Source organism: Capra hircus, chromosome 13, assembly GCF_001704415.2.
Source record: "Capra hircus breed San Clemente chromosome 13, ASM170441v1, whole genome shotgun sequence".
NCBI classification, from domain to species: domain Eukaryota; kingdom Metazoa; phylum Chordata; class Mammalia; order Artiodactyla; family Bovidae; genus Capra; species Capra hircus.
This window is the reverse complement of record NC_030820.1, coordinates 56204507-56227976: the sequence shown is the minus strand read 5'-3', so window position 1 is coordinate 56227976 and position 23470 is coordinate 56204507. Positions and strand designations below refer to the sequence as shown.

The window sequence follows — 23470 nt, the reverse complement described above, 5'->3', positions numbered from 1 at the left end:
AGAATCCCTGATCCCAGAATCAGGGCCAGTGGATTAAAAGGGTTTCTCTCCCCACCCACTGAAAGTCTCAAGAGTATGCCTCCCTGAACAAACTTTCCTGATCATTGAAGTCAGATGGATAGACTATGCTGATTGGTCAGACTGGGTCATGAGCCCACCCCTGGCATTTGAGAAGGAGGGAACGTGGCTCCACCAGCCTTGGGCAGGAAGCTTCCCAGAGGCAAATGGATTTTTTTTTCTTTTTATTAGCAGAGAAAGACAGAGGCTGCAAAACATATGCTCACTGACCCTGAGTGGGCCTTGGAAGGCAGTAACTAGGATCAACACCTGTCTCCTAGAAGACCAACCCAGTGGGGACGGGGCAGGTATGTGGGTATCTGATGGCACAATGCCCAACAGAAAGTAAAAGTGAAGTCATTCAGTCATGTCGACTCTTTGTGATCCCCATGGACTGTAGCCTGCTAGGATTCTCCATCCATGGGATTCTCCAGGCAAGAATACTGAAGTAAATAAGTAAGTAAAGTCACTCAGTTGTGTCCGACTCTTCGTGACTCCATGGACTGCAGCCCACCAGGCTCCTCAGTCCATGGGATTCTCCAGGCAAGAATACTGGAGTGGGTTGCCATTTCCTTCTCCAGGGGATCTTCCCGACCCAGGGATCGAACCCTGGTCTCGCACATTGGAGGCAGACGCTTTAACCTCTGAGCCACCAGTTGAGTACAAGAATACTGAAATGGATTGCTATTTCCTTCTCCAGGGGATCTTTCTGACACAGGGCTTGAACCTGGGTCTCCCACTCTGCAGGCAGACTCTTTACCATTGAGCCACCAAGTGCCCGACAGAAGGTGCAGTCTATGCGGGGGGCATGGACACAGGGGAACCAAGTGCATAGGGAGGAGAAGCAGGGAGGCTGAAGAGCAGAGGCAGTGCTTAGACTGAGTCTTGTAGAATGAGTAGCAGTTCATCAGGGCATGCCAAAGTGGGCATGGCGGAGAGCAAGGGCACTGAGATGTCAACTGGGAGTTGAATCCTGATGCTTTCTCATCCTAACTTCCTAGGGAAAGTTCCCTCATTTCTCCGAGACTCAGTTTCCCTCTCTAAAAATAGGGGGTGATTATTGTGCTCTTACAAGAGCTAGTAGATGAAGCGATAGATGTGACAAGGTCTCAGCTCTCCTGGAACTTGTATTTTCTCATCTGTTAAGTGGGGGATTGATGTTTCCAAACTGTGGTGCTGGAGAGGACTCTTGAGAATCCCATAGACAGCAAGGAGATCAAACCAGTAGATCCTAATGAAAATCAACCCTGACTATTCAGTGGAAGGACTGATGCTGAAACTGAAGCTCCAATATTTTGCCTACCTGATTCGAAGAGCCAACTGATTGGAAAAGACCCAGATGCTGGGAAAGATTGAAGGCAGGAGAAGGGGATGACAGAGGATGAGATGGTTGGATGGCATCATTGACTCAATGGACATAAGTTTAAGCAAACTCTGGGAGATAGTAAAGGACAGGGAAGCCTGTCATGCTGCAGTCCACGGGGTCACAAAGAGTGGGACACAACTTAGTGACTGGACAACAGAAGTGGGGATAGTAACTGCAACCTGCTCAAGGGGTTGTCATAAAGAGCAAATGAATATATGACTATACATCATGGTGCCACATACTGTTAGCTGGTAACTGTTATTATTCTCACAAAGTTCAGAAGGTGAGAGTGAGTTGTCTTCCAGTAGGGGAGATGCTAGAAGCACCCAGTTGTGTGTGTCCCAGGGAGGATAAAGATGGGTGTGACTGCTGGCTCCATCCAGGTGCCCGCAACTGCATTCAACATCCCCGTGGATGTGGACCAGGCTTTCCTTTTTGTTGCCCACTCTTCTGCATCTGTGAAATGGACCTGCTCATGTTTGCTGCTGGGCCTGAATAGGAGGACCTCTGAGGCCCTGAGCAGAGCTGCATGTGGAAAGCTCTCAGTGATGGGGATGGGGTGGAGGTGATCAACTTTGGGGCTCTCAGGACCTATGCCTCTTACACTGAGTGAGTCATTCTGATGGCTTTGGTGCTGACACGGTCCCTGAGTCCATTTCAGGCCAGAGACCCTACCTCAAAGGCAACCTCCACCACAAAATGAGCAGGGCCTCCTTAGCTTCTCAGAACTGAAGGCTCCCAGGTGCTTGAGAGTGGAGAAACGGTTGTGATGGGAGGACAGCTAAGAGGGCCTTGGGAGGACAGCTAAGAGGGCCTTGGGAGCGGGGCCTGGGCACTCAGTTCTCATCAAGCTAAATAGTTATGTTTCCTTTTATTAAGAAATATATGTTGTTGTTACCTTTCTAATGGGAAGCGCATTCTGCGTTTCACAGCAGTTACACCGAAGGCGGCCAAGGGGCCGCCCACATCCGGAGGGTCAGGCCCGGGTGCAGAGCTAGGCTCACTCATCTTTCACCTTCCCCAAGCCCGTGAACACTGGGGCTCAGAGAGGTCAAGCGACTCGGCCAGCGTCGCACAGCAGCTCAACTGGGCAACCTCTTTAAAAGGTAATTAAGCGGGCGGTCCACCTCCGGCCCGGCTCTCCTTTTAACGTGTCCAGAGCGTCCTGGCACTGAGGTCCAGCATCCCGGGCTGCGGAGCACGAGGGGTCCGTAGATCAAGGTCACGGCGGCGCCCCCGCGAGGTGGAGGGGCTGGCTTCGCGTAGCGGCCCCGCCCCCGACCCCGCCCCCGGCCCTCCCGCAGCCCCGGCTCCGCCCCGCCCCCGCCCCGCCCCCGGCCCTCCCGCAGCCCCGGGCTCTGCGCGGCGCTGGGCTGCCCCGTGGACGCCTCCCGGAGCTGCCCTCCGGTGGGATGCGCGGCCGGGGCGGGGGGCGCGCCCGCTGGCCGGCGCCCGTGCGCTCGCTGCTGCGCGCCTTCGGGGCCCAGGACGCCGCCGCCACCGCTCGAGGCCCGGCGCAAGGTAAGCGCGCGGCGCGAGGGGCGGGCGCGGGGCTGGGGGCCAGCGGGCCGGGAGCCTGCGTCCTGCCCTTGACCGCTGCGGGGTGTCTCGGATATCCGCTGCGCCCCCAGCACAGAGGTGGCGCCTCCTGGCTCGGGCTGTCCCAGCAGCCAAGGCGGACGACTCCGTTCCCAAACAAGGGCAGGCAGTGGGCGCAGTGGTCCAGAGCGCTGCTGGGGTCGGCCGTCCCGGGATTAGAACGCTTCTGTGGTGGCTGCGTGACCCGGTGCTCACGGCACTGGACTTCTCTGTGCCTCAGTTTCCGCGTCTGTGAGATGGGGTGCGATCCAACACTTAAGTCTTGGGGCAGTAGCTGGGATCACGTAAGTAGCGCTTGCCACCCGGTGAGAGTTCCACACGTGTCCATTGTCCCCCCAGGGAGGATCGCGGGCCTCCCTCCACCTGTGCAGGCAGGCGCTGCCAGGGCCCCTGCGGATAGACACCTGCTCCTGGAGCCGGTCCAGCCGCGTTAAAGGGACAGGATCTCCGGAGAGGAACTAAGGAAGCTGGAAGAGGTGCGGGCTCGCTCTGGGCAAGGGGAGTGGACCTGGGAGTGGACAGAGGATTAGATCTCCCCTTGAGGGGGGCCAAAGAGCTTTGCCTGGATCCCGTGGAGGTTGGTATAGTTGGTGACTAGGCTGAACCCTGGGGCAGCCCAAAGAGAGTTAGTCCAGTGTTCGAATTCTCTGGGGAATCCAACCCTAGGCCTGCCCCTTAGAATCTCCTGGAATCTGTATTTTTAAGCAGTGCCCCAGGGTGATTTCAGGCCGGTCTGGGAACTCTGGATTAGAAACACCAGTGGTTCTCAACGGGCGGGCGGGGGGGGGGGGGAGGAGGTGTCCCCTGAAACATCTTGTGGGAGAGAAGCCTGGGATGCTGCCAAGCATCCTATGACGTTCGGGAAGCTCCCCTCTCCCCAACAACCCCCTCCCCAGAAAAGAAAGAAAAAGACTGCTCAGGACCAGGGCAACCATGCGGAGGTTGGGGAACTCTGAGATACCTGGAGTTATTGGGTCGGGAAGGATGAGATTCTGGGGTTGTTGGGACCAGCAGGCGTCATTTGAGAGCCTGTTACATGCCAGACCTTCTGTGGTGCGCTGAAGATGAGAGGCCCACACAGAAGCTTGGGGGCACCTCCGTGTGGTGAATTGAGCCCCATCTAGGGGGTGGACGGCCCTTCTGTTGACTCCACCCACCATGAGTAGCAAGCACCTGCTAACGGGAGACCTTGGGCAGAGCCCCGGGGTAAGGTGGTGAAGGAGCGGGGGTGCACTCACCCTCTAGTGGGGTCGAAAGCGCCCTCACCCTGTGGCTGCACAAGGGGAGTGTTGGCACACTGCACCAGTGTCAGCTTCCTCCCCTGAAAGCAGCGCTGCCCCTCCACCTCCACCCTTGCAATACTTTGGCACTGAGTTTGTAACGAAGCATTTTGGGGTCAGATTTTGAGAGCGGACCTTTCACATCCTGACCTTCAGCTTGGCAGCGTATTCAGAGCTGTCACAAATGTATGACCTGCCTGTGGACATGATGCAATTCCTGCCCCACATGCTCATTTCAGTTGTTGGGCATTTTTAAAATAGTTCTATGGCTTCTGCCTGGGCCTTGAAGGATGCTGGGCTCAGCCGCTGCTAACCCACTTTCGCCAAGGAGAAAACCAAGTGAGAGACGGGCTGGCAGATGTTTATATTAATCGCTGAAAATGGCTCAGGCGCTGACCTATATGCTGGGGATGCGGCAGAGCCGGGGGTCAGCTTCCTGCCCTCAGGGAGCTTTGATTCTGGTGAGGGGTGCCCAGTCTGTCTGCAGAGAAATGTTGGAAGAAGACCGGGGTGGCGGGTAGGGGGTGACGAGGGAAGGTCTTAGAGAGGGATGTTTGGATGCAGACCTGAATGGGGAGAAGCAGGAGCCAAGTGAGGAGAGGGGGTGAGAGCATTTCCAGCAGGAGGAAAGGCAGTGGCCCTGCGTGGCGTTGGCTTGGTAGAGTTGGGGGCCAGAAGAAGCTCATGAGGCTGGAGACCCCAGGCGAAGGGAGATGAGGACCTGTGCCTGGCCAGATGGCTGCTAGGCCCTGGACCTGTTGATGAGTGGTGGGGGTTCCACGTGTGCAATCTGAGGCCATCAGTGCGCTTTAGCCTCAGAAGTGGCATGACCAGCCAGTGGTGTCCTGTGGCACCAGGCTCCTGGTGGGGAGGGGGCCACCTGCAATTGAAGGGAGGACAGTGGTGGTGGAAGTGGGCAGCACAGAGGCTGGAGCCCATAGGACCTGCTGAAGCCTTGGGGTCTGAAATCCAGGATCGCCATAGGTTTTGTGTCTTAAGCCTGGTGCGTGGGGATCTATGAAGCTGTGGTAGGCTTGGTGGAGGAGTGGGGAGACTGGTCAAGGGGTGAAGGGGCTGGGGAGAGGAGGCCATGTCCACTTGGACAGGCTTGTTGACGTCTTCAAGAAAGTGCCAAGTAGGCCGCTGCCTGTCTGAGTCTGGAGCTGGGGTGGGCAGGCAGCCTGCAGCCTCCCATCTGGGAGTTCCTGGTGTGGGGCTGAGGCTTTGGGTTTCACTGTTGCCTTTCTGTTAGTCCAACTGCCAAGTTTCAGAGCGAGGTTCCAGGGACCCAGGTTACAGTTAGGCTGTGTGCCCACCACTCTGGGCATTCTGATGGCTGGACCCTGATGGGGGGTCCTCTCACCTCTGGAACCGGGAGAATTTGTCCGGCTGCCACCTGTAGCTCTGCCCTTTCCGTCTCTGCAGCCGCTTCCTGGAGCTTGCTTGGGGCAGGTCCTCACTCCCAACCCTGATGGGCTCTTGGACTATTTCCGTGGCCAGCGTGAATTTAGGAACAAATGAACTGCTCATTCTTCTGGACTTCAAAGTTGATTTGGAAGCCCTGACTCATACTAGGATATTTCTGCACCAAATAGTTTTTTTTTTTTTTTTTTTTTAATATTTGAAGGGAAAGGAGTGATTGATGAGAGCATGGCATGTCCCAGCTGGTGCTCATTACAGGCTGTGGCTATAGGGGCTGCAGGAGGCAGTTGGAAATGTACTGCCCCATCTCCCAGGCTTAGACCAGGGCTCAGAGTTAGGAGCCTGGGCTGCTCAACTCTTCTGAAATTGTCAGGATGACCCCCTGTACTTCAGAGGCCTTCCTGCTAGCAAGTGACAAGCAATTCAGGAAGCTGGAGATTCAAAGGCGGGTGACCTCGTAGCTTCAACTAGTGTCCCCTTGCCTGTCTGGGGCTCAGGCTGGGTCACACCACTTGCCCTTGGGAATGGGGGTGAGGGGCTGCACGGGTGAGTCCCAGGCAAGGATGGAGCCTGCGTCCCTTCAGTAGCCAGACCTGAGACCCCTCTTCCCCCAGCTCCAAGAAAATCAGGAAGGGGCACCCCTTCCAGGGCCCGAGAGTGAGCTCTTATTTAAAACTCGGAAATGAATTTTCGGAGGAGGTGCATGTGTTGACAAAGCAAGAAACTTTATTGGGAAAGGGGTCCCTGGATGGACAGCAGCAGGATAAGGGAGCCCAGGAGCACGGCTCTGCCGCGTGGCTCACAGTCTCAGGTTTTAGGTGATGGGGTTAGTTCCTGGTTGTCTCTGGCCAGTCACTCTGACTCAGGGTCCTTCCTGGTGGTGAACACATCGCTCAGCCAAGGTGGATTCCAGCAAGGAGGATTCTGGGAGTCTGGTAGGACATACGGACTGGCAAATCCTCTCTGCTTTCTCAAATTCTTATGGTTGATGGTAGCTTGTTGGCTCCACGTTCTTTACCAGGACCTCCTATTGTTAGGATACCTCATGCAAGTGGTTATTCTCTTGCCTGGCCAGGTTCCAGTCAGTGTTTCCCCTAACGGGACGGCAGCAGGAGGGGAGTTGGTGCTGGGTGTTGCAAACTACAGCATGTTTCCAATGCCCCACCCCCAGCAATATGGGAAGCCCACACCTGTGTGCACCTGACCATCAGCGTCCCTCCTCCCCCCAGCATCTGGATCATCCTCTGGCCTCAGTCTTCTCTCTGGTGACAGGTGTGCACTGGGAGGTGAAGGCAGGGTTTGCCACCTCCAGGCAGCAGTGGGGGTGCCACGTATGCTGCATCCAGGCAAAGCGGTGCCTCACCCCCTTAAGGACGGCGGATGAGCTTGGCCAGATTAATTGGTCTATGGCTCCATTTTTGGTTGAAGGGAAATGAGTGATCCTCAGGTTTTAGAATGGAATCTGTCTGTAGCAGATAAATATTTGTCCAGTGAACGTCTGAGGTGTTCTAGGCAGGCAACAGGTTTCTTTGGAGAAAAAAAATATATATAATTACTCTAGTATTTCATGAATGGGCTTCCCAGTTGGTGCAGTGGTAAAGAACCTGCCTGCAGTGCAGGAGGCCGGAGTTTGACCCCTGGATTGGGAAGATCCCCTGGAAGAGGAAATGGCAACTCACTCTAATATTCTTGCCTGGAGAATTCATGGAGAGAGGAGCCTGATGGGTTACAGTCCATGGGATCGCAAATTTTCTCCAAGTGGGAAGTGAAAGTGACTCCTTCCTCTCCTTCCTGGGAGAGAACCACTGTTTCTGTGAATCTTTTCCCACAAGACTGTCTTCATGTGTGTGTGGGGGTCTTGGTAGAAGCTGTACAGAATGGTTTCCTGTAGTGTTTTAAAGCGGAGAAGGCAATGGCAACCCACTCCAGTACTTCTGGAAAATCCCATGAGTGGAGGAGCCTGATGGGCTGTCGTCTATGGGGTCGCACAGAGTTGGACACGACTGAAGCGACTTAGCAGCAGCAGCAGTGTTTTAAAGAGATGGTGTCTGAATACAGCCGTCTTGTTCTGAAACTTACTGTTTTCATTCAGCAGCATGTCTGGGAGGTTTATCTGGGTTCGTAGAGTCTTCCTATTTGATTTAGGATATTCCACCATTTGCGACCTTTCTGTGGCTGCTGCCCGTGGAGGGCGTCCTCAGTCCTTCTTGTTACAGGCTGTGTCTCTCTGTGCATCCCCTTCGTGCACTTATACACGAGTTTGTCTTGAGGGCTTGTTCTAAGGTGTGGAATTTCTGGGGCATAGAAAGAGCCTGTTGTAAATTTCTCTTGGTTTAGCGACATATTTTTCCAGAGCGGCTGTATCACTCCCAACTGCGGTGTCTGAAAGGTTCTCTTGTTCAGTTTCTTAAATATCGTCAGTCCCACAGCAGAAGAGGGGGACTTTCTTGGTTTCATTTGTAGTCTCTCGATTTCTGGAGAAGGTTTTCCTTACGTTAATTGGCCATGTGGATTCGCTTTTTGTGAGTTGCTTCTTTTCTGTGGGGTTGTTAGTTTCTTTTTGTAATTGGTGTCTCGAGAGCTCTGTGTGTATTCTGGGTTCTAATCCTCTGCTTGCTTGCAGAGATTTTTGCTCTCCCTGTGGCTTGGCTTTTAATTCTGTTTATTGTAGCTTTGGTTGAGTAGAAGTTTTTAGTTTGCTCTTTAAAGGTATAATTGACATATAACATGTAAATTTTAGGTAGATGCTATAACGATTCACTGTTTGTATATATCGCAAAATGACCACCACAATGAGTCTGGTTAGTGTTCATTATGATAAATAGTTATAATTTGTGTGTGAGTGTGTGTGTGTAATGAGAAGGTGTACAATCTGCTCTCTCAGCAACTTTCAAACCTACAATATACTTCTGTCATCACCAAGCCGTACATTTCATCTCCATGTTTTCAGCTTTGATGTAGTCAAGTTCATTAAGCTTTTTCTTTACGTCTTTGCCTTTTGTGTCTTCTTTAAGAAGTCTCTTTCTGCCTCAAATTTAGAGTGAATGTCTTGTCCTAGTTTGCCCAGGGTGGTCCTGGTTTAGCGCTGAAACTCTCATGTCCTGAGAACCGCTGAGCCCTGGGCAAATCAGGACAACTGACTCATCATGAACACCTCCATCCCTGTTTCCTTTTGATGAGTGTGTAGCTTTTTTCTTTACATTTGTTTCTAATCTGCTATGCTTCCGTAACTAGCATGAGGTAGAATACAGATTTTTTTTATATTGAAGTATAGTTGACTGACAATGTTGTGTTTGTTTCAGGTATACAGCAAAGTGACTCAGTTACACCTGTAAATAGATAGATATATTTCAGATACTTTTCCATTTTCCAATATTACAAGATATTAACTATAGTTGCCTTTGGGCTATACAGTAGGTCCTTGCTGTTCATATATTTTATATATAGTAATGTATATCTGTTAATCCCAAATTCTTGATTTATTTCTCCTGAATACAGATTTCTAATAGGAATTCTAGGAGTCAAAATGTTTAACTCAGGGAGTCATTGGTTCTGATGAAAAGGTCCAGCCATGTGTTAGCAGAAGAGGAAAGGTGGCCTGCGGGAGGGGAGTGGACACGTGACTACAAGGCAGCCTGTGTCTCCTGAACCTTAAACTGAAGCAGGTTTGGGGCAAGAATTTGCTTTCTGATTCGATAAGTTATATGGTTTTACTGATATGATCAATACTTCATTTTGCATTTAAGAAACCTTTTTACCCAGAGAACCTCCCTGGTGGCTCAGATCGTAAAGAATCTGCCTGCAGTGTAGGAGACCTGGGTTCAATCCTTGGATTGGGAAGATCCCCTGGAGAAGGAAATGACAGCCCACTGCAGTATCTTGCCTGGAGAATTCCATGCCCAGAAGAGCCTGGCAGGCTACAGTCCATGGGGTTGCAAAAAGTCAGATATGACTGAGCAACTAACACTTTCACTTTTACCCAGAAACACCAGCCCACAGGGTCAGGTGTCTGGAGAATCCTAGGTGCCCCTCCTTGCTGCTCAGCTGCTGTCAAAGGCTGAACTTGCCACCCTGCCCCACCACCCCCCCCCCGACCCCGGAAGGAGCTGATCCCTGTGTACCCACACAGACATGCATCTCAAGACTTAATAAACCCAGGGCACTGAGCTTCATTAAGGCAACCTGCTGCCTTTGGGATTTCTACTGAATACAGTTGCAGTTTATTTTAAGGAAAAACAGTAGTAGCAGTGCACACCCCTTGCATAAAACTCCCCCCAGCTGTGCTTGGGTGTTCACTGGTGACCAGAGGGGCCTGCAGTCTCTGGAGACCCCATACCACAGCCCTCTCTTCACTCCCTTGTTAGCGCTCCGTCCTCCGTGGCCAGTGTGGACTGGTCCTGCAGCGATCTGCTCACTGCTCTGGGCACACCCATGTCCTGAGTGTGGCAGGGGGGCTTCCTGAGTGCCTGGACAGCAGGTGGGGCCTGGGAAATCCTGCCTTTTCTCAGCCCCTGGAGAGAGCTGCCCTCGGGCTCTAGAAGCTTCTTCCTTTGGGCAGCATCTGGTCTTACATGGAGCTTCTGGTTTCTCCCCAGAGGAGACCCATTTTTGCAGAAAAATCCCCCAGTTTGGCATTGATTTCCCTCCAGAGTTATAGGAAGCAGCTCGCAGCATCTCTATTTGAGTCTGCCCTGTTCTTCTGAAAGCACATTGTCTTTCTAGGCTGTTTCCAATTATTAGCACACCTTTGCTGTAGCAAACTTAAAACAGGTGAGTGGAGGCCCGCCTGGGCCCTCTCCTCCCATACTGACCCCTTGCACTCCGTATAGGTACAGACAGGCACCCTTAGCAGTTGCCTCCTTCCCAGCCCCCTAATTTATTACGCTCACTCCTAATTTAGAAGCTCCTATCAAAGCGTCCACCTCACCTGCTTCCCTGTCCATCTGTGTCCCATTCTGTCCCCAGCAGGCTCCTGGAAGCCAGGCAGGCACCCTGCTGCCTGCACCGTGTGCTTTCGGATGGTGGGGTCACTGCCGCTGCCCCGCAGGGCAAGGACCAGAAATAGACCCTGCCCTTGCTGAGGTTTCTGCTATGAGTGAAGGACTGCCTCTCTTTCCACTTAAGAGTGTCTAGAACATCTGTCTGAAGAGAATGTTATCTTTCATCTGTGCCTTCCTTTCTTTTAATTCTTACGTACTCAGGTAATAAGGATGTTGGCACGGGTGAGGCTTGTTGCAAATTTCTATTTTTACTTTAATCGCTTTTCTGTCTGGGCTTTTTCCTATGAAAAAGTGAGTGTCTGACTCTTTGTGACCCCATGCACTGTGGCCCGCCAGGCCCCTCTGTCCATGGAATTCTCCAAGCAAGAATATTGGAGTGGGTTGCCTTTCTCTTCTCCAGGGCATCTTCCAATCCAGGGATCAAACCCAGGTCTCCTGCATCATAGACAGATTCTTTACCATCTGAGCCACCAGGGAAGCTCCCTTTTTCCTATAAGCCACAGTAAAAACTCACTGTAAATTAGCTTCAACCTTTTACCTCTTGGTTATACATTGGGATGATAAAAATTAAGAGGAGGTATTCTTTCATTTATGGAACAGTGATTTCTAACTTGGAGAATTATGGTGAAAGTGACAAATATTTGATAACAGTCATTTGCATTGGGTCTGTGTGGGAGTTACCACGGTGGGAGAGGCCAGGTTGAAATCTCCTTTGTGGGAAAGGAGATGATCCAGCAGCCAGGGCCAGACCTGTCCTTAGCTCTTCCCCTTTGTCTGCATGTCTCTATGGGAGGCATGAGCCCACTTGGCAGATGAGGAAAACCAAGGCTCAGAGAGATGGCCTAAGTAGCCCAAGGTCACACAGCTGCTGGAGCTGCACCTGAACCTGGGTGGTCAGCTTTGGCAGCCTCTGGATTCTTAGCCTTTGCTCTCCTGCCTCAGGATTTATGTTCTCTGCCTTTTATCCTGGAAGACAAGGCTAGTTCTTGATGCCTCTTGCGGGAGTCCTTTCTGGGTGCCCCAACTTTGGCTGCACCTGGGAGAAGCCTGATTTGGAAACAAGGTGGCTGGTGGCAGGAGAGACCCCTGCCCCTCAGGTGTATGTCTGTGCTCCGTAGGTGGGATGCCAGGGTGGTTCTCTCCCCCAGTCCTCCTGCATGGGTCATACCCTTCATTTGAGTCTTGGGTTGACCTTGGATGTGCGCACATCCCTCTTCGCAGATGGTCTGTGTGGGGTCATCCAGGGTTGTGCAGCAGTGGGAGAAGGACCCTTGGAGACCTGCATGACCTTCCCCTCTGACCCCATTTGACCTTCCCCTCTGAACCTCGCCCTCCTTGTGGCTAGAGGATGACACCAGGACTAGAGGCCTCAGACACTCAGGAGAATGGATGGGAGGATGTGTGACTGCCAAAACGGAGGACCACAAACTTTGCAGGCAAAGTGACACCTGTTTATCATCACGTATCCTCCCCTGGGTTGGAGGTGTGGTGGACTCAGCCGGTGCCCTGCTCTGAGTCCTATGGGCTGGAGTTGAGGTGTGGCCAGGTTTGTGGTCCTTCCTGGAGTTCCGAGAGGGAAGCCAAGTCCAGCTCATGGGTTGCAGGACCTGGGTCCCCATTTCCCTGCAGGCTGTTGGGGGATCATTTCCAGAGGCCACCATGTTCCCTTGTGGCCCCCTCAAGGCCAGCGGTGGTGGCCACATCTTCCAATGTCTTGTCTCTCCTCTGCCCACTCCTTCCCTTCTGTCTTCCCTCTGCCTTGAGGGTCCTGTGATTACACGGCCAGGTCCGATCATCTGGGATAATCTCCCATCATCAGGAGACTGATGATATCAATCAGGCAGTTTATGATAACCCAGTTTTTGTTCACAAAAGCCTTCCCTGTACTGCCTAGAGTCATGTTTGCATGAGTAACTTGGGGCTGGAATCTGAGGGTATTCCTGTCTACACTCTTGGGTAAGTTGACTGGCCCAGGGTCCAGCCCACACTAAGCACTAGGTAAGGACAGGGTGAATCCACTGTGGTGGACCAGGCTCCATGAATTTGTGTTGGGGGAGGGGCAGTCACATCCAACTTCAAGGAACAACCCCCTTGCCCAAATTACAGAGCACAGGAATCAGTTGGTAACTGTCTGAATTGTAACAGTAATCCTGTGTAGGAATTTTCCTATTACAGTTCAGCTACTGGGTACCTTTGCATCAAGAGTGGCTGCAACATACACAGTTACAAGGTACCTGGGCTCCATCCAGCACTCTGCATTCCAGGCTGCCTGTGTCTCTCCCAGTCCAGTGCAGCAGCCCCTAGCCCACCCCCTTATCTCCCGGCCCCTTTTTGCCTCCCGTAACTTCCCTGCTAAGTCGCTTCAGTCGTGTCCGACTCTGTGCGACCCCATAGACGGCAGCCCACTAGGCTCCTCTGTCCCTGGGATTCTCCAGGCAAGAGTACTGGAGTGGGTTGCCATTTCCTTCTCCAATGCATGAAAGTGAAAAGTGGAAGTGAAGCCGCTCAAGTTGTGCCCGACTCTTAGTGACCCCATGGACTGCGGCCTACCAGGCTCCTCCATCTATGGGGTTTTACAGGCAAGAGTACTGGAGTGGGTTGCCATTGCCTTCTCCACATAACCTCCCTAGAGAAGAGAAATTCATTCTTTCTTTCCTGGCTGGGGACCCTTCTGGGTTTTTCATTCCTCCCAGGATAAAATCTGTGCTTTGCACCATGGGTCATGAGACCCCTTGAGTCCTGGGCCTGTCCCCCACCCTCCCTGCATGCCACCCTGCCCTCAGCACTTCAACCACCCAGCCCCTTCTCAGCCTTTCTGCCTGCCCAGTATTTCCACCCCAGGGCCTTTGCATGTGCTGTGTGGGGAGGGGCTTTCCCCTCCCCTTCCCTGCCCCCTACAGTGCCTGGCATGTACTATGAATGAGTGAATCAGTCAGTCAGACCCCAAACAGGGGCCTCATGTTCTCTAGAACATCTTTTAGATCAAGGCTGTGGGCTCTTTTTGAATGCAGTGCCAGCGGCCCCACCCCCTTGGGTCTTTGCTGTGTGTTTCAGGTTCTGGTGGGAGACAGAACCCACTTCACTCTAGATTTCGGCCCCTCCACTCTGTCCTGCTGATAGACCCCCAGAGCCCATTCTCCTAAAATCCTGGGTCTCCCAGGTGACCCTTCAAAAAAATGAAGTAGGAGGGTGAGCAATCCCCCAAAACAGCAATGTGAAGTACCAGGAGTAATCTTTGTTGCACTCCAACTCGCTGAACTGATGAAGCCTCTGCTAAGCACAGATATGAATGTTGTCTCCCTGTGTGCCGTGGAAGTCACAAGAACTCTTGTTACTATTCCAGAATGGAGCCTGGTGAGGATGCCAGTATCTAATTACCTAAATAACTTCCCCTTCCCCCATGAAACCCCAGTGGACCCCACCAGCTTTAACCCACATACAAGTTGAGTGAATTATGGGCCCTGAAAGAGATCACGGCTTCTGTGAAAACACGGACAGGCCATCATTATTTATAGGTTTGTACAAGTGGATTCTTGGAATTGTCACTCCAGCTGCGGAACTTAAGATGTATTTTTAAAGTACTACCGATAAGCCTTGTGCTATGGGTTTTCTGTAATTTATGGATTGGGCGCCATGCCGTGTTTGAACTCTTCTGCGATGAAGTACTTTTTCTCCCTTTCCCGCTGCGATGGGGTGTTGGAAGCATAAATCTGTGTGTGGTGAGGCAGTGAGCCCAGCTCCGGGGTCTCCCGTGGGAAAGGAAACTGGTCCCTTTAGAATGTAAATCCGGTAAACATATTACAGTGTACACGCTGAATCGGAGGAAAGGGTCAGTGTTTGGGTGACAGTGATCTTTATTTAAACATGACTTATTTCCTTTTAAAAGAGTCAAGTGGCAGGATGGTCGAGGCGGTGAGCGTGGCTTCCGATGAGCGTTGTCCTTTGCCCTTTTACTTGTTGTCAGCATTCCAAGCATCCATGCCCTTCATAATCCCTTTCTCCACAGTTTGGGGCATCCCATCCTCGTGTGTGTCCCCCCGGGGTCACAGGTGGCCGCTGCGGCTCCAGGGCCACATAGGACACTCAGGTAGGGAGCAGGGACAGTGCCATCATCCTGACGACAACTGCCTTTTCTCTGTGTGGCTCTCCATCAGCACATTTCCTGGGGGTCCTACACCAGCCCCTCTCCCTTCATTAGTTGTTGCTGTTCTGTCATCCAGTCGTGTCCAGCTCTTTGCGACCCCATGGAAGCCAGGCTTCCCTGTCCTCCACCATCTCCCAGAGCTTGCTCAAACTCCTGTCCATTGAGTCGGTGATGCCATCCAACCATCTCGTCCTCTATCGTCCCCTTCTTCTCCTGCCTTCAGTCTTTCTCAGAATCAGGGTCTTTCCTAATGAGTCAGCACTTCCCATCAGGTGGCCAAAGTATTAGAGCTTCAGCTTCATCATCTGTCCTTCCACCGAATATTCAGGACTGATTTCCTTCAGGATTGACTGGTTTGATCTCACTGTACTCTAAGGGACTCTCAAGAGTCTTCTCCAGCACCACAGTTCAAAAGCATCAATTGTCTGGCGCTTCCCTTCATTAGCTGGAAACATCCTCCAGCAAGGAAGGAAAATAGGATGAACCAGGAAAGGACAGGAGGGTCCATGACACAGATGAGCCTGCCTGGGGCTGTTTTCTGTCTTTCCTTCAGAGGGCACCCTGTCCCTCCCCTGGTCGGGCTTCTTGTTCCCCATTCTTCTGCCTCCATCACTTCCATCCTATGTGTTTCTCCCTGGTCACCTGCAGGTGCTCAAGGCACATAAGATGTTAGAAGGTCAGTGTCTTGCATCAGAGGACTTTTGTGTCCTGAGAGCTGGGTGTCCTGTCGAATGCCCTCACCCTGTGAGCAGTGCCCTTCCCCCACCCTCACCTAGAGGGGAGACGCAGAAAGTGATCAAAACCCCTCTCCTGCCTGGATCTCAGACCCTGGCCCAGAAGGGCTTCTGTAGCAGCCTGAGCACAGAAGACACTGCGAGGCAGACTAAGCACGCTTCTCAGGCCAGCTCTGGCTGCCATGCCCTTCAGCGTGGGGACCATGGTTGCTGACATGAAGGCTTTTGTTTTAGAAGAGTTGGGTGTGTTTAGAAAACAGCCACAGCTGGCACTACATGAATCACCACCCTGGGTAGCCTAATGCGCAAGGCCAGTGGTGGAGACCCCACCAAAGGCAAAGGGCAAAAGAAGTCAAGTTCAAGGCTAAGTCAGCCCTTCAGTCAGGGAAGTTCCCAAGGGCCACAGTTTGGTGCAGTTCCTCCTGTGAGCAGCAGAGGGCAGCACTCCCCTCCTCACTGCAGGTTCTGGGGGACCTGCTTTGTCTTCACTCTCCCCTTTCCTCTGGTCTTGAATCCCCATCCTGGGGTATGCCCTCTGGACCCTCTTTCATTGATTCCCTAAGAGCTTGTCTGGAATAGTTCTTTTTAAGCATTTGAATTTGCTGGTTTAATTCTGTTCCTGTGATGGGGAAGGACAGTTCCCTGGAGCATCAGGAGAAACATAGGATTGGGGAAGGGGGGTCAGGAAGTGACCACCTCTGTCCCTGAAAGCCTGGAGCTACTGGGGTTCTGAAGATGCTGATCCCCTTTTCCTGGAGCAGCAATGTGTCGACCCCACTGTGTGCGTGCTCATTGGTTCAGTCAACAAACACCTGTTTCCTGGGCCCCTGCAGAAATCTTGAGGACAGACAGTTGGTGACTTTCACAATTTCCTGGGGATCCTGCAGGCTGGAACTTACAGACAGCAGCCTTGTGCACACCTCGGGGACCAGACCTCCCGCCAGCCCCAGTCTCGGCGTGGATGACTTGGAAGGTCCAAGTTTCTCCTTCCAGCAATTCACCAGACTTTTATTTCTCCTGATCAGTAGAGGTGGGCTCACTAATTTGTTTTAAACTTGAAACTGTTTTTATTATGGAACATTTCAAAGCCAGAGAAAAAGACAATGGCTATCTCTTTCCCTACCTGGCTCAAACAAATCAATATGGTACTGACATATATGTTTGAGAACTACATTTTGGTTGTTACCCCTGTCTTCTGCCTGCACACCACACCTCCCCTGACCCCCCGCCAATCTCCATGTGAGCTCCGGGAGCAAATGCTAAGTCTTATCCTTCTCTGTGCCTTTAAGTCTCGCCATGCACTTAAGGGGAGCAGGCATATCTGTGTAGACCACCCAAAGGAACTAGAAATGGTTTTAGATAGTACATACATGGACAAGGCATTGGGGGAATATTAGCAACTATAGACAATCCTTGTGTCCTTCATCCTCCGCAGGTGTGACAGGGAAGCTACATTTCTGTTGCTGGAGTGATGCTTTCCTTTAAAATGCATTTAAGTGCTGAGCCATGCTGTGCTGTGCTGAGTCACTTCAGTTGTGTCTGACTCTGTGACCCCATGGACTGTAGCCCACCAGGCTCCTCTGTCCATGGGATTCTCCAGGCAAGAATACCGCAGTGGGTTGCCCTTTCCTTCTCCAGGAGATCTTTCTAACCCAGGGACCAAACCGATTGATTAAAAGAAAAATATTGTCAGTAACAATACAGGTTCTGAGTAGGGAAAGCCCCAAAGCATGAGGGTGGGGGGTGCAGGAACACAGCTGGAAGCCCATGAGGCCACCTTCCTTCTCTCCTTCTTTTGCCCATGACCCTGGGCTGCTGTCTCCCCGACTCCCCTGCCCGCCTCAACCCCACTGGTCCATCTCTGCATCTGCTGCTGGCTAGGCCCACGGAAGGCCTTGTCATGTAGATGTGGGAGGCACTGATGATGAGGTTGAGGGCTTCCTGAGACCTGCCTGTGTTTGGGCCAGGACTCAGCAAGGCTCTTGGGGCTGCCTGAGGATGCACTTGGAGAGACCCCAGACCAGGAGCATTGGCCCTGCCTGTCCTGGCTTACGACCTGGGCAGGTATACTCACCTCTAAGGTAGCTCACACCTCCGAGGCTTGTGAGGAAGAAATGATACCTTCCTCCCACCGCCACCCCAGAAAAGGGCTCAGCCTGGAGCCAGGTGTTCCCCAACCAGCACATTTTTATGTGGATAAAAAGTGTTTAGTAAAATGTCCTACCAAGTTCCTCTTTGCCTCATGGTACGTGTTGATGCTGAAGCTCCAGCACTTTGGCCACCTGATGCGAAGAGCTGACTCATTGGAAAAGACCCTGATGCTGGGAAAGATTGAGGGCAGGAGGAGAAGGGGGCAACAGAGAATGAGGTGGTTGAATAGCATCACTAACTCAATGGACATGAGTTTGCGCAAGCTCTGGGAGATGGTGGAGGACAGGGAAGCCTGGCATGCTGCAGTCCATGGGGTCGCGAAGAGTCGGACACAACTGAGCGACTGAACAGCAACATGTTGAGAACTCCAGTGAAATGTTTTGGGGTCCTCTATTGATTTATTGGCCACCATTGTCGGCTCTATCCTCCTGCCCCCAGCAAGACCCACTGAGAGTGTTTCTCATTTGTTTCATTTGTTGGATTCCTAGTGTCTGGCAAGCCCACCTCCTACACAGTGGACTGTGGGGGTTTTTGGAAGGAAGGACGGTTTGGTTTCTCTGAGGCCCCTGCTCCTGAGAGCCCAAAGCCCCGTGTGCAGTGAGGACTGTCATCTCCTGTGTCTCAGTTCTGTCCTTGGTCCTTCACCCAACACTGCCAGGTGCACCCCCTGCACCCCAGCCCTGCTCCAGGGCTGGAGACGAATGAGCAGTCCAGGAAAGTCCCTGGGCCCTGCCCAGCTGCAGGACCCCTGGCCCGTGCCTTCTCTGAGCCCCAGTTGGTTTTGTCATCGTAGTGGGGCTGAGAGCGGCACCTGCCCCCTGGGGTGGTTTGAGGGGCTGAGATGGGATCCCGCCCACTGGAGCTTGATGCACCCTCCCTGCCCCCCCGTGCCCCTGGGGGCCTGCCCTCTAGGCATCTGGCCCCCTTCCTAGCCCAGGCTGTGTGACACCGCTCCCCACCATGTCCCTCTCTGTGCCCTTTACAAGGCTGGCCTCTTCTTCCTTGCGCCTGGGTCCCTGCCTTAGCTGATGTGGGAGTTGCCTGTGTTTCCCCGCCCCCTGGCACCCGTCTCCCCCGCGCCCCGTTCCCACCCCCACTCTCCCCCGCTACCCCCCGCCCCGCCCCCCCCCCCCCCCCCCCCGCCATCTAGCAGGGTGAGAATTGCTCGTTAACACCTCGGGGGACACCTCTGTAAGTGGCAGCTCTAGCGGGTGTCACCTCCCTCTCCTGGCCTCCTCAACTCCATCAAGGAATCTGTGGGAAGCCTCCCTGGAGGAGCCGGGCACCCCTCCTGCCTCTCTCCTCCGGCAAGGAGGGGTGGGGCAAGAAAGGGTGGACAGAGAGGACGAGGATGCTGTGGGCGGGGATACAGGTTGGGAACGCCCCGCCCTGTCATTCCAGGAGGCTCCTGGGCAGCAAGACCCCTGTCTAAATCCCCAAGAGGGCAAACCCGGGCCGGGAACCTCTGGGAAGCTGCTGGGGAGATCAGGCCCTGCCTCCACCAAGGGAGGCACCCTCTCCAGCTGGGGGAGGAGGAGGGAGCAGTATGTGGACTCCTTGGTTCTAGAGCCTGGCTGGGATGGGGGTGGGCGATCCAGAACTCAGGAATAAGCCCCCACTTCCCTCAGGGCTGGCGGCTTGCAGTTCAGGTATTTGAGACCCCTCCCCATCACGGCGCTGGCTCTCACTCCCCTCTCTCGTGACGTCAGGCTCCTCTCGCGCGGCATGATGGGAGAATCCTAATGTTTTCCAACAGATGCTCCAAGAACAGCTTTCAGATTAAAGCTACTGCCAGAGCAAAGATTCTTCTTTTTTCCTTTCTTTCCCCGGGGGGTGGGGGGTGGGGTGGGGGGAGGGAGCGCCCCCAGAAATTCCTGGACATCACCCCCTGCCCCAAGCACGCAATAAACACTGACAAGAAAAAGTTTTTATTTCCTGGTTCAACTTTTTTTTTTCCTGGAATAGAGACTGAAGAATGGGAATAAACACGAATAAATAACGGAGCGAGGCCGCGCGCGCCGGGATGCGCCTGGCTGCCGCCGCCAGGCTATTGTCTCACCGCCCTGAAGCCAGCCCTGGCCTCGTCCTCCCGCTCCTTGCCTTTCCCTGTCCTTTTTGATTTTCCTTTTTTAAAAAACGCCCCCTCCAGCCCCCTGGCCAGTGACCTTGGCCGCCTGGATGCTCTGATTGCACGCGGCTCCCTCCAACTTGCCCCAGCGCCGCCGGGCCCATGGCCGCGTCCGAGGACGAGAGCAGCTGCCTCGTGTCGCGGGGCCGCTCTCAGAGTGACCCCAGCGTCCTCACCGACTCCTCGGCCACCTCCTCCGCGGACGCCGGGGAGAACCCAGGTAACGGGCGGGCGGGGGCGGCGGGGCAGGCGGGGAAGGCCAGGGCAGGGGGCGCTGGGCGCACGTCTCCGGGCGCTGCTCCGCGTCGGGTCTGCGTTTGGGGAGCCGCGGCAGGACTCAGGCGCTCAGGCTCCCCGTAAGGCGGCGGAGACCCCTTTGTCCGAGGAGGAACCGGTTTCCCTGGTAGAGACCGGCGCTCCGCATCCGCCCTCCTTGAGGACTGGTGGGCTCTGCTGTCCTCTCCGAGGGGCTGCCTTCCTTTGGGTGCTGACCACCTGGGGGACCAGAGGCAGAACCGTGGCCACCTCCGCCAGTGCCGGCTCCGAGCTCTGCCTCCCTCCCCCGGACCCCAGCTCCGGTGGCCCCGGCGGCCTGCCTGGGGCGTCCCCTCGCGGGCAGGGAGCGCTCGGTGCTGCCGCCGCGGAGGGGCTTCCGCGGGGCTCCCAAGTCGGCGGGGCCTGGCGCACCTGGGCGCGCCCACCCGCCTCCTGGGACAGGTGTGTTGGCGGAGCTGCCACGGGGAGATGAAGGGCGTGCGTGCGCCAGGACGGAGCCAGATTTCATTAAATAATATGGACTTCGTTCACTCCCCCACCCCCACAGCACCGTCGATTGTTTAGGTGATAAATCCGGTCACAAAGGCGTCCATAAGGCTTGATTGATTACTTTCCAGGGAGGAAGAAAGGCCTAATAAAGCGGAGGGGGGGAGGTGGGGTGGGCTGTGCGCCTGTCACCATGGAGACGCAGGAAGCAAAGTGATCATTAAAACCTTTCTCCACCAGAAGGCAATTTTCACTTCACAGGGAGAAGTCTGAGCTTCTGAAATGTAGGGTTCAAAAAAAGAATCAAAGCTGGTGTTTTGGTATGGAGCCACAGGACTCCATTCGTATCCTAGGGAAGCAGGGTCCCTTCACACGTTCTGTTTTGGCAATAAGTTGCTCTTACCTTCCTCTGATGACTCTTTCTCTCTGAAGGCACCAGACCCAGATGGGGACTTGATCACCTTAACTGGTGGGCGTGCAGCTCCACAGGGCCCCTGGGGCTGGGGTGATCCAGCTTTGTGGGGAGATTCCTTCACTTTGCTGGAACACAGAGCAGCTTCCCTATTTAACTGCAAAGAAAGACCCGTTAGAGGCAGCTCTGGGGGCGCCAGGGCCCAAGCTGAAATTTTAAACAATAAACCCATACAAGGCTTGTAAGATTTCTTTGTTAGGACTGTTGACACTGTGTCATTTGGTCAAACTAAGGTACCAGCCTGAGGAAATCCCTGGCTTTTTGTTTTTGGTATCTGGGAGGGCAAGTTAATTTCCTTGGAGTTTTAGGCAGAGGCAGCTCTAAGCAGACCCTTAAGGCTTTAATTAATCCTTTTATTAGAAATCAGGGATTAAGCCTTCAGCACTCCATGATGGATTGGTTTTCTCTGTGCCGGAGATGCACATCCATGATTGTTCCAATTATGGAAGTTGAGTGGCTCATCACGAGAGAAGCCAGCTCCTTTTGTCTCCCTGGCAGTGAGAGGACGCAAACTTGACATGGGAACTATGGAGGATCTAGCTTTTTGGCTGTCTGTGAGTTGATGCCTCCGTGGGTGGGAACACGGGGCTTGGCAGGTGACTCGTGCCGGTCCACTTGGGAGAGAGGCGAAAGGGCTTGGACGCCCGTGATGCAGTGATGGCGGGGGATGATGAAAGCCCAAGTTAGTCTCAGGTTCACATGCACAGAAGGGCACCCAAAGAGCAGAGACCTGGGGTGAATGTCTCTATGTACAGAATTCTGTGAGTGGTAGAACCTTACTGAAAAGGAAAAATGAATGAAGTATTTAAGAACTGTGTTAGACACAGCAGTTCCGGTGGAAAGAAATTCAGAATCTTCAGGTCGGAAGCAGCCTGGAAGCTTGAAGTGGGAAGGGTGGATTAGGGGAGCATTTTCTACAACTGCTTTGCTTGGTTGGCTCGGCATGTGCTTGCATACCTCTTTTGATGGGGAACTCACTTCTTGCTGAGGCAGTGCATGCTTCTGTTTGGGCAAACCCATTTAAAATTCGTTTTCAAATGGTTCAAAATGGTCTGCTCTCAGTCAGTCCTGATGGGATCATCTCCTGATGCACCTTGGCTTCCAGAGAAACTGGTGGTGTTGTCGCACCCACCCGAGGCATTTCTTCACTAGGCTGTAGAGTCCAGGCCTTCAGTTCTCTTTCCCTGAAGAACCTCTCCCATTCGCCCACCTGCTGCTCTGAAGTGAGGCTGGTGAGCCGGCTGTGGAATGACCTGGTGCGCAGTCACCTGCCTCCATCTTTGGAAACAACAGTTTCTTTGTTTTTATAAAACAGCTCGTGAAGGCATTTGCCCTTTTCCCCTCCAAAGTGCATTTTTGATGCATCAGTATTCTCATAACAGAAACTCAGAACATCACAGGAAAGTAAGCAGTGACACCTCTCTCCATCCCTCTCCAGATGTTATCTCTGTGATGAGCTCCATGGGGCATTTCCACCTTTTCCTGCATGTTTATATCTGCAGGTTCTTGGGAAAAGGCATTTAAGAGAACACAAGTGGTTTCACACCACATGGAAGGTTCTCCAGTTTGGGTTTCTACTCAACACTGGATCTTGGAGGAGGTCTCACCATGTGGCAAGTGTATCTCCATCTCCTTTTCTTAATAACCACATAGTATCCTGAATAATATGTTTTTCTCAGTTGAGCTATACGTGTGTTTCCATTTTTTACCCATTAGAAGCGATACAGCAATGGTCATCCAAGCAAAGCCTCCTTGTACTCCCATGTGAATTTCCTGTAGGATGTGTCTAGGTCACAGGAGGCTCACATTTAAAATTTTTCTGATATCACTTCCCCCTGGAAAATGGACCCATGATTCTTCTTCAGAATCTGAGCACATCCTTTCTCCAAAGCCTTCCCGATGCCTGGAGTGGTGCATCTGGTTTTCTCTCTCGTGAAGGGTGACAAGGAGTGTCTCGTTGTGTTCATTTGTGGCTCTGTGATTGATGGCAAGTGTGAGCATCTTTTTGTGGCCTTATTTGTGTGTTAAATCTCTCTGTGACTGCATCTATGGCTATGGACTGCCTGGCAAGGGTGAAGGCCTTTCCTTGAGGACCGACCCTCATGCTCTTTCCACATCATTGCTCCACTCATAATTCTGTAGGCAGCTTTCCAGGGTTCCTGTCTGCAAATCCTCACTCTGTGCCCACAAGTATGGTCAGGATTTTCCCCACAACTTAAAATTTTAAAAAGGCAACTTGGCATCCCCATCGCCTTTCCTCCCTCTGAGTTCCTAGTCTTAAGGAATTCTATCAGCTCTCAGACTGCGGCTTTGGTCTTGTGCGGGCCTCCTACCAGTCTAGTCATGTGCCACGCC

At 53.1% G+C, this 23470-nt stretch overlaps 1 protein-coding gene across 2 annotated transcripts in view; it reads left to right on the top strand.

Moving 5' to 3' along the window:
* Window positions 2836-23470, top strand: part of PHACTR3 (phosphatase and actin regulator 3) — a 205595-nt gene continuing 184960 nt past the window's right edge. The window contains exon 1 of one of the 2 annotated variants that reach the window (XM_018057603.1): window positions 2836-2944. In XM_018057603.1, coding sequence (XP_017913092.1) covers window positions 2836-2944 — 109 coding nt within the window. Of the gene's footprint in view, window positions 2945-19536; window positions 20102-23470 lie in introns of those variants that run through there. The other variant, XM_018057602.1, reaches the window with a different exon arrangement.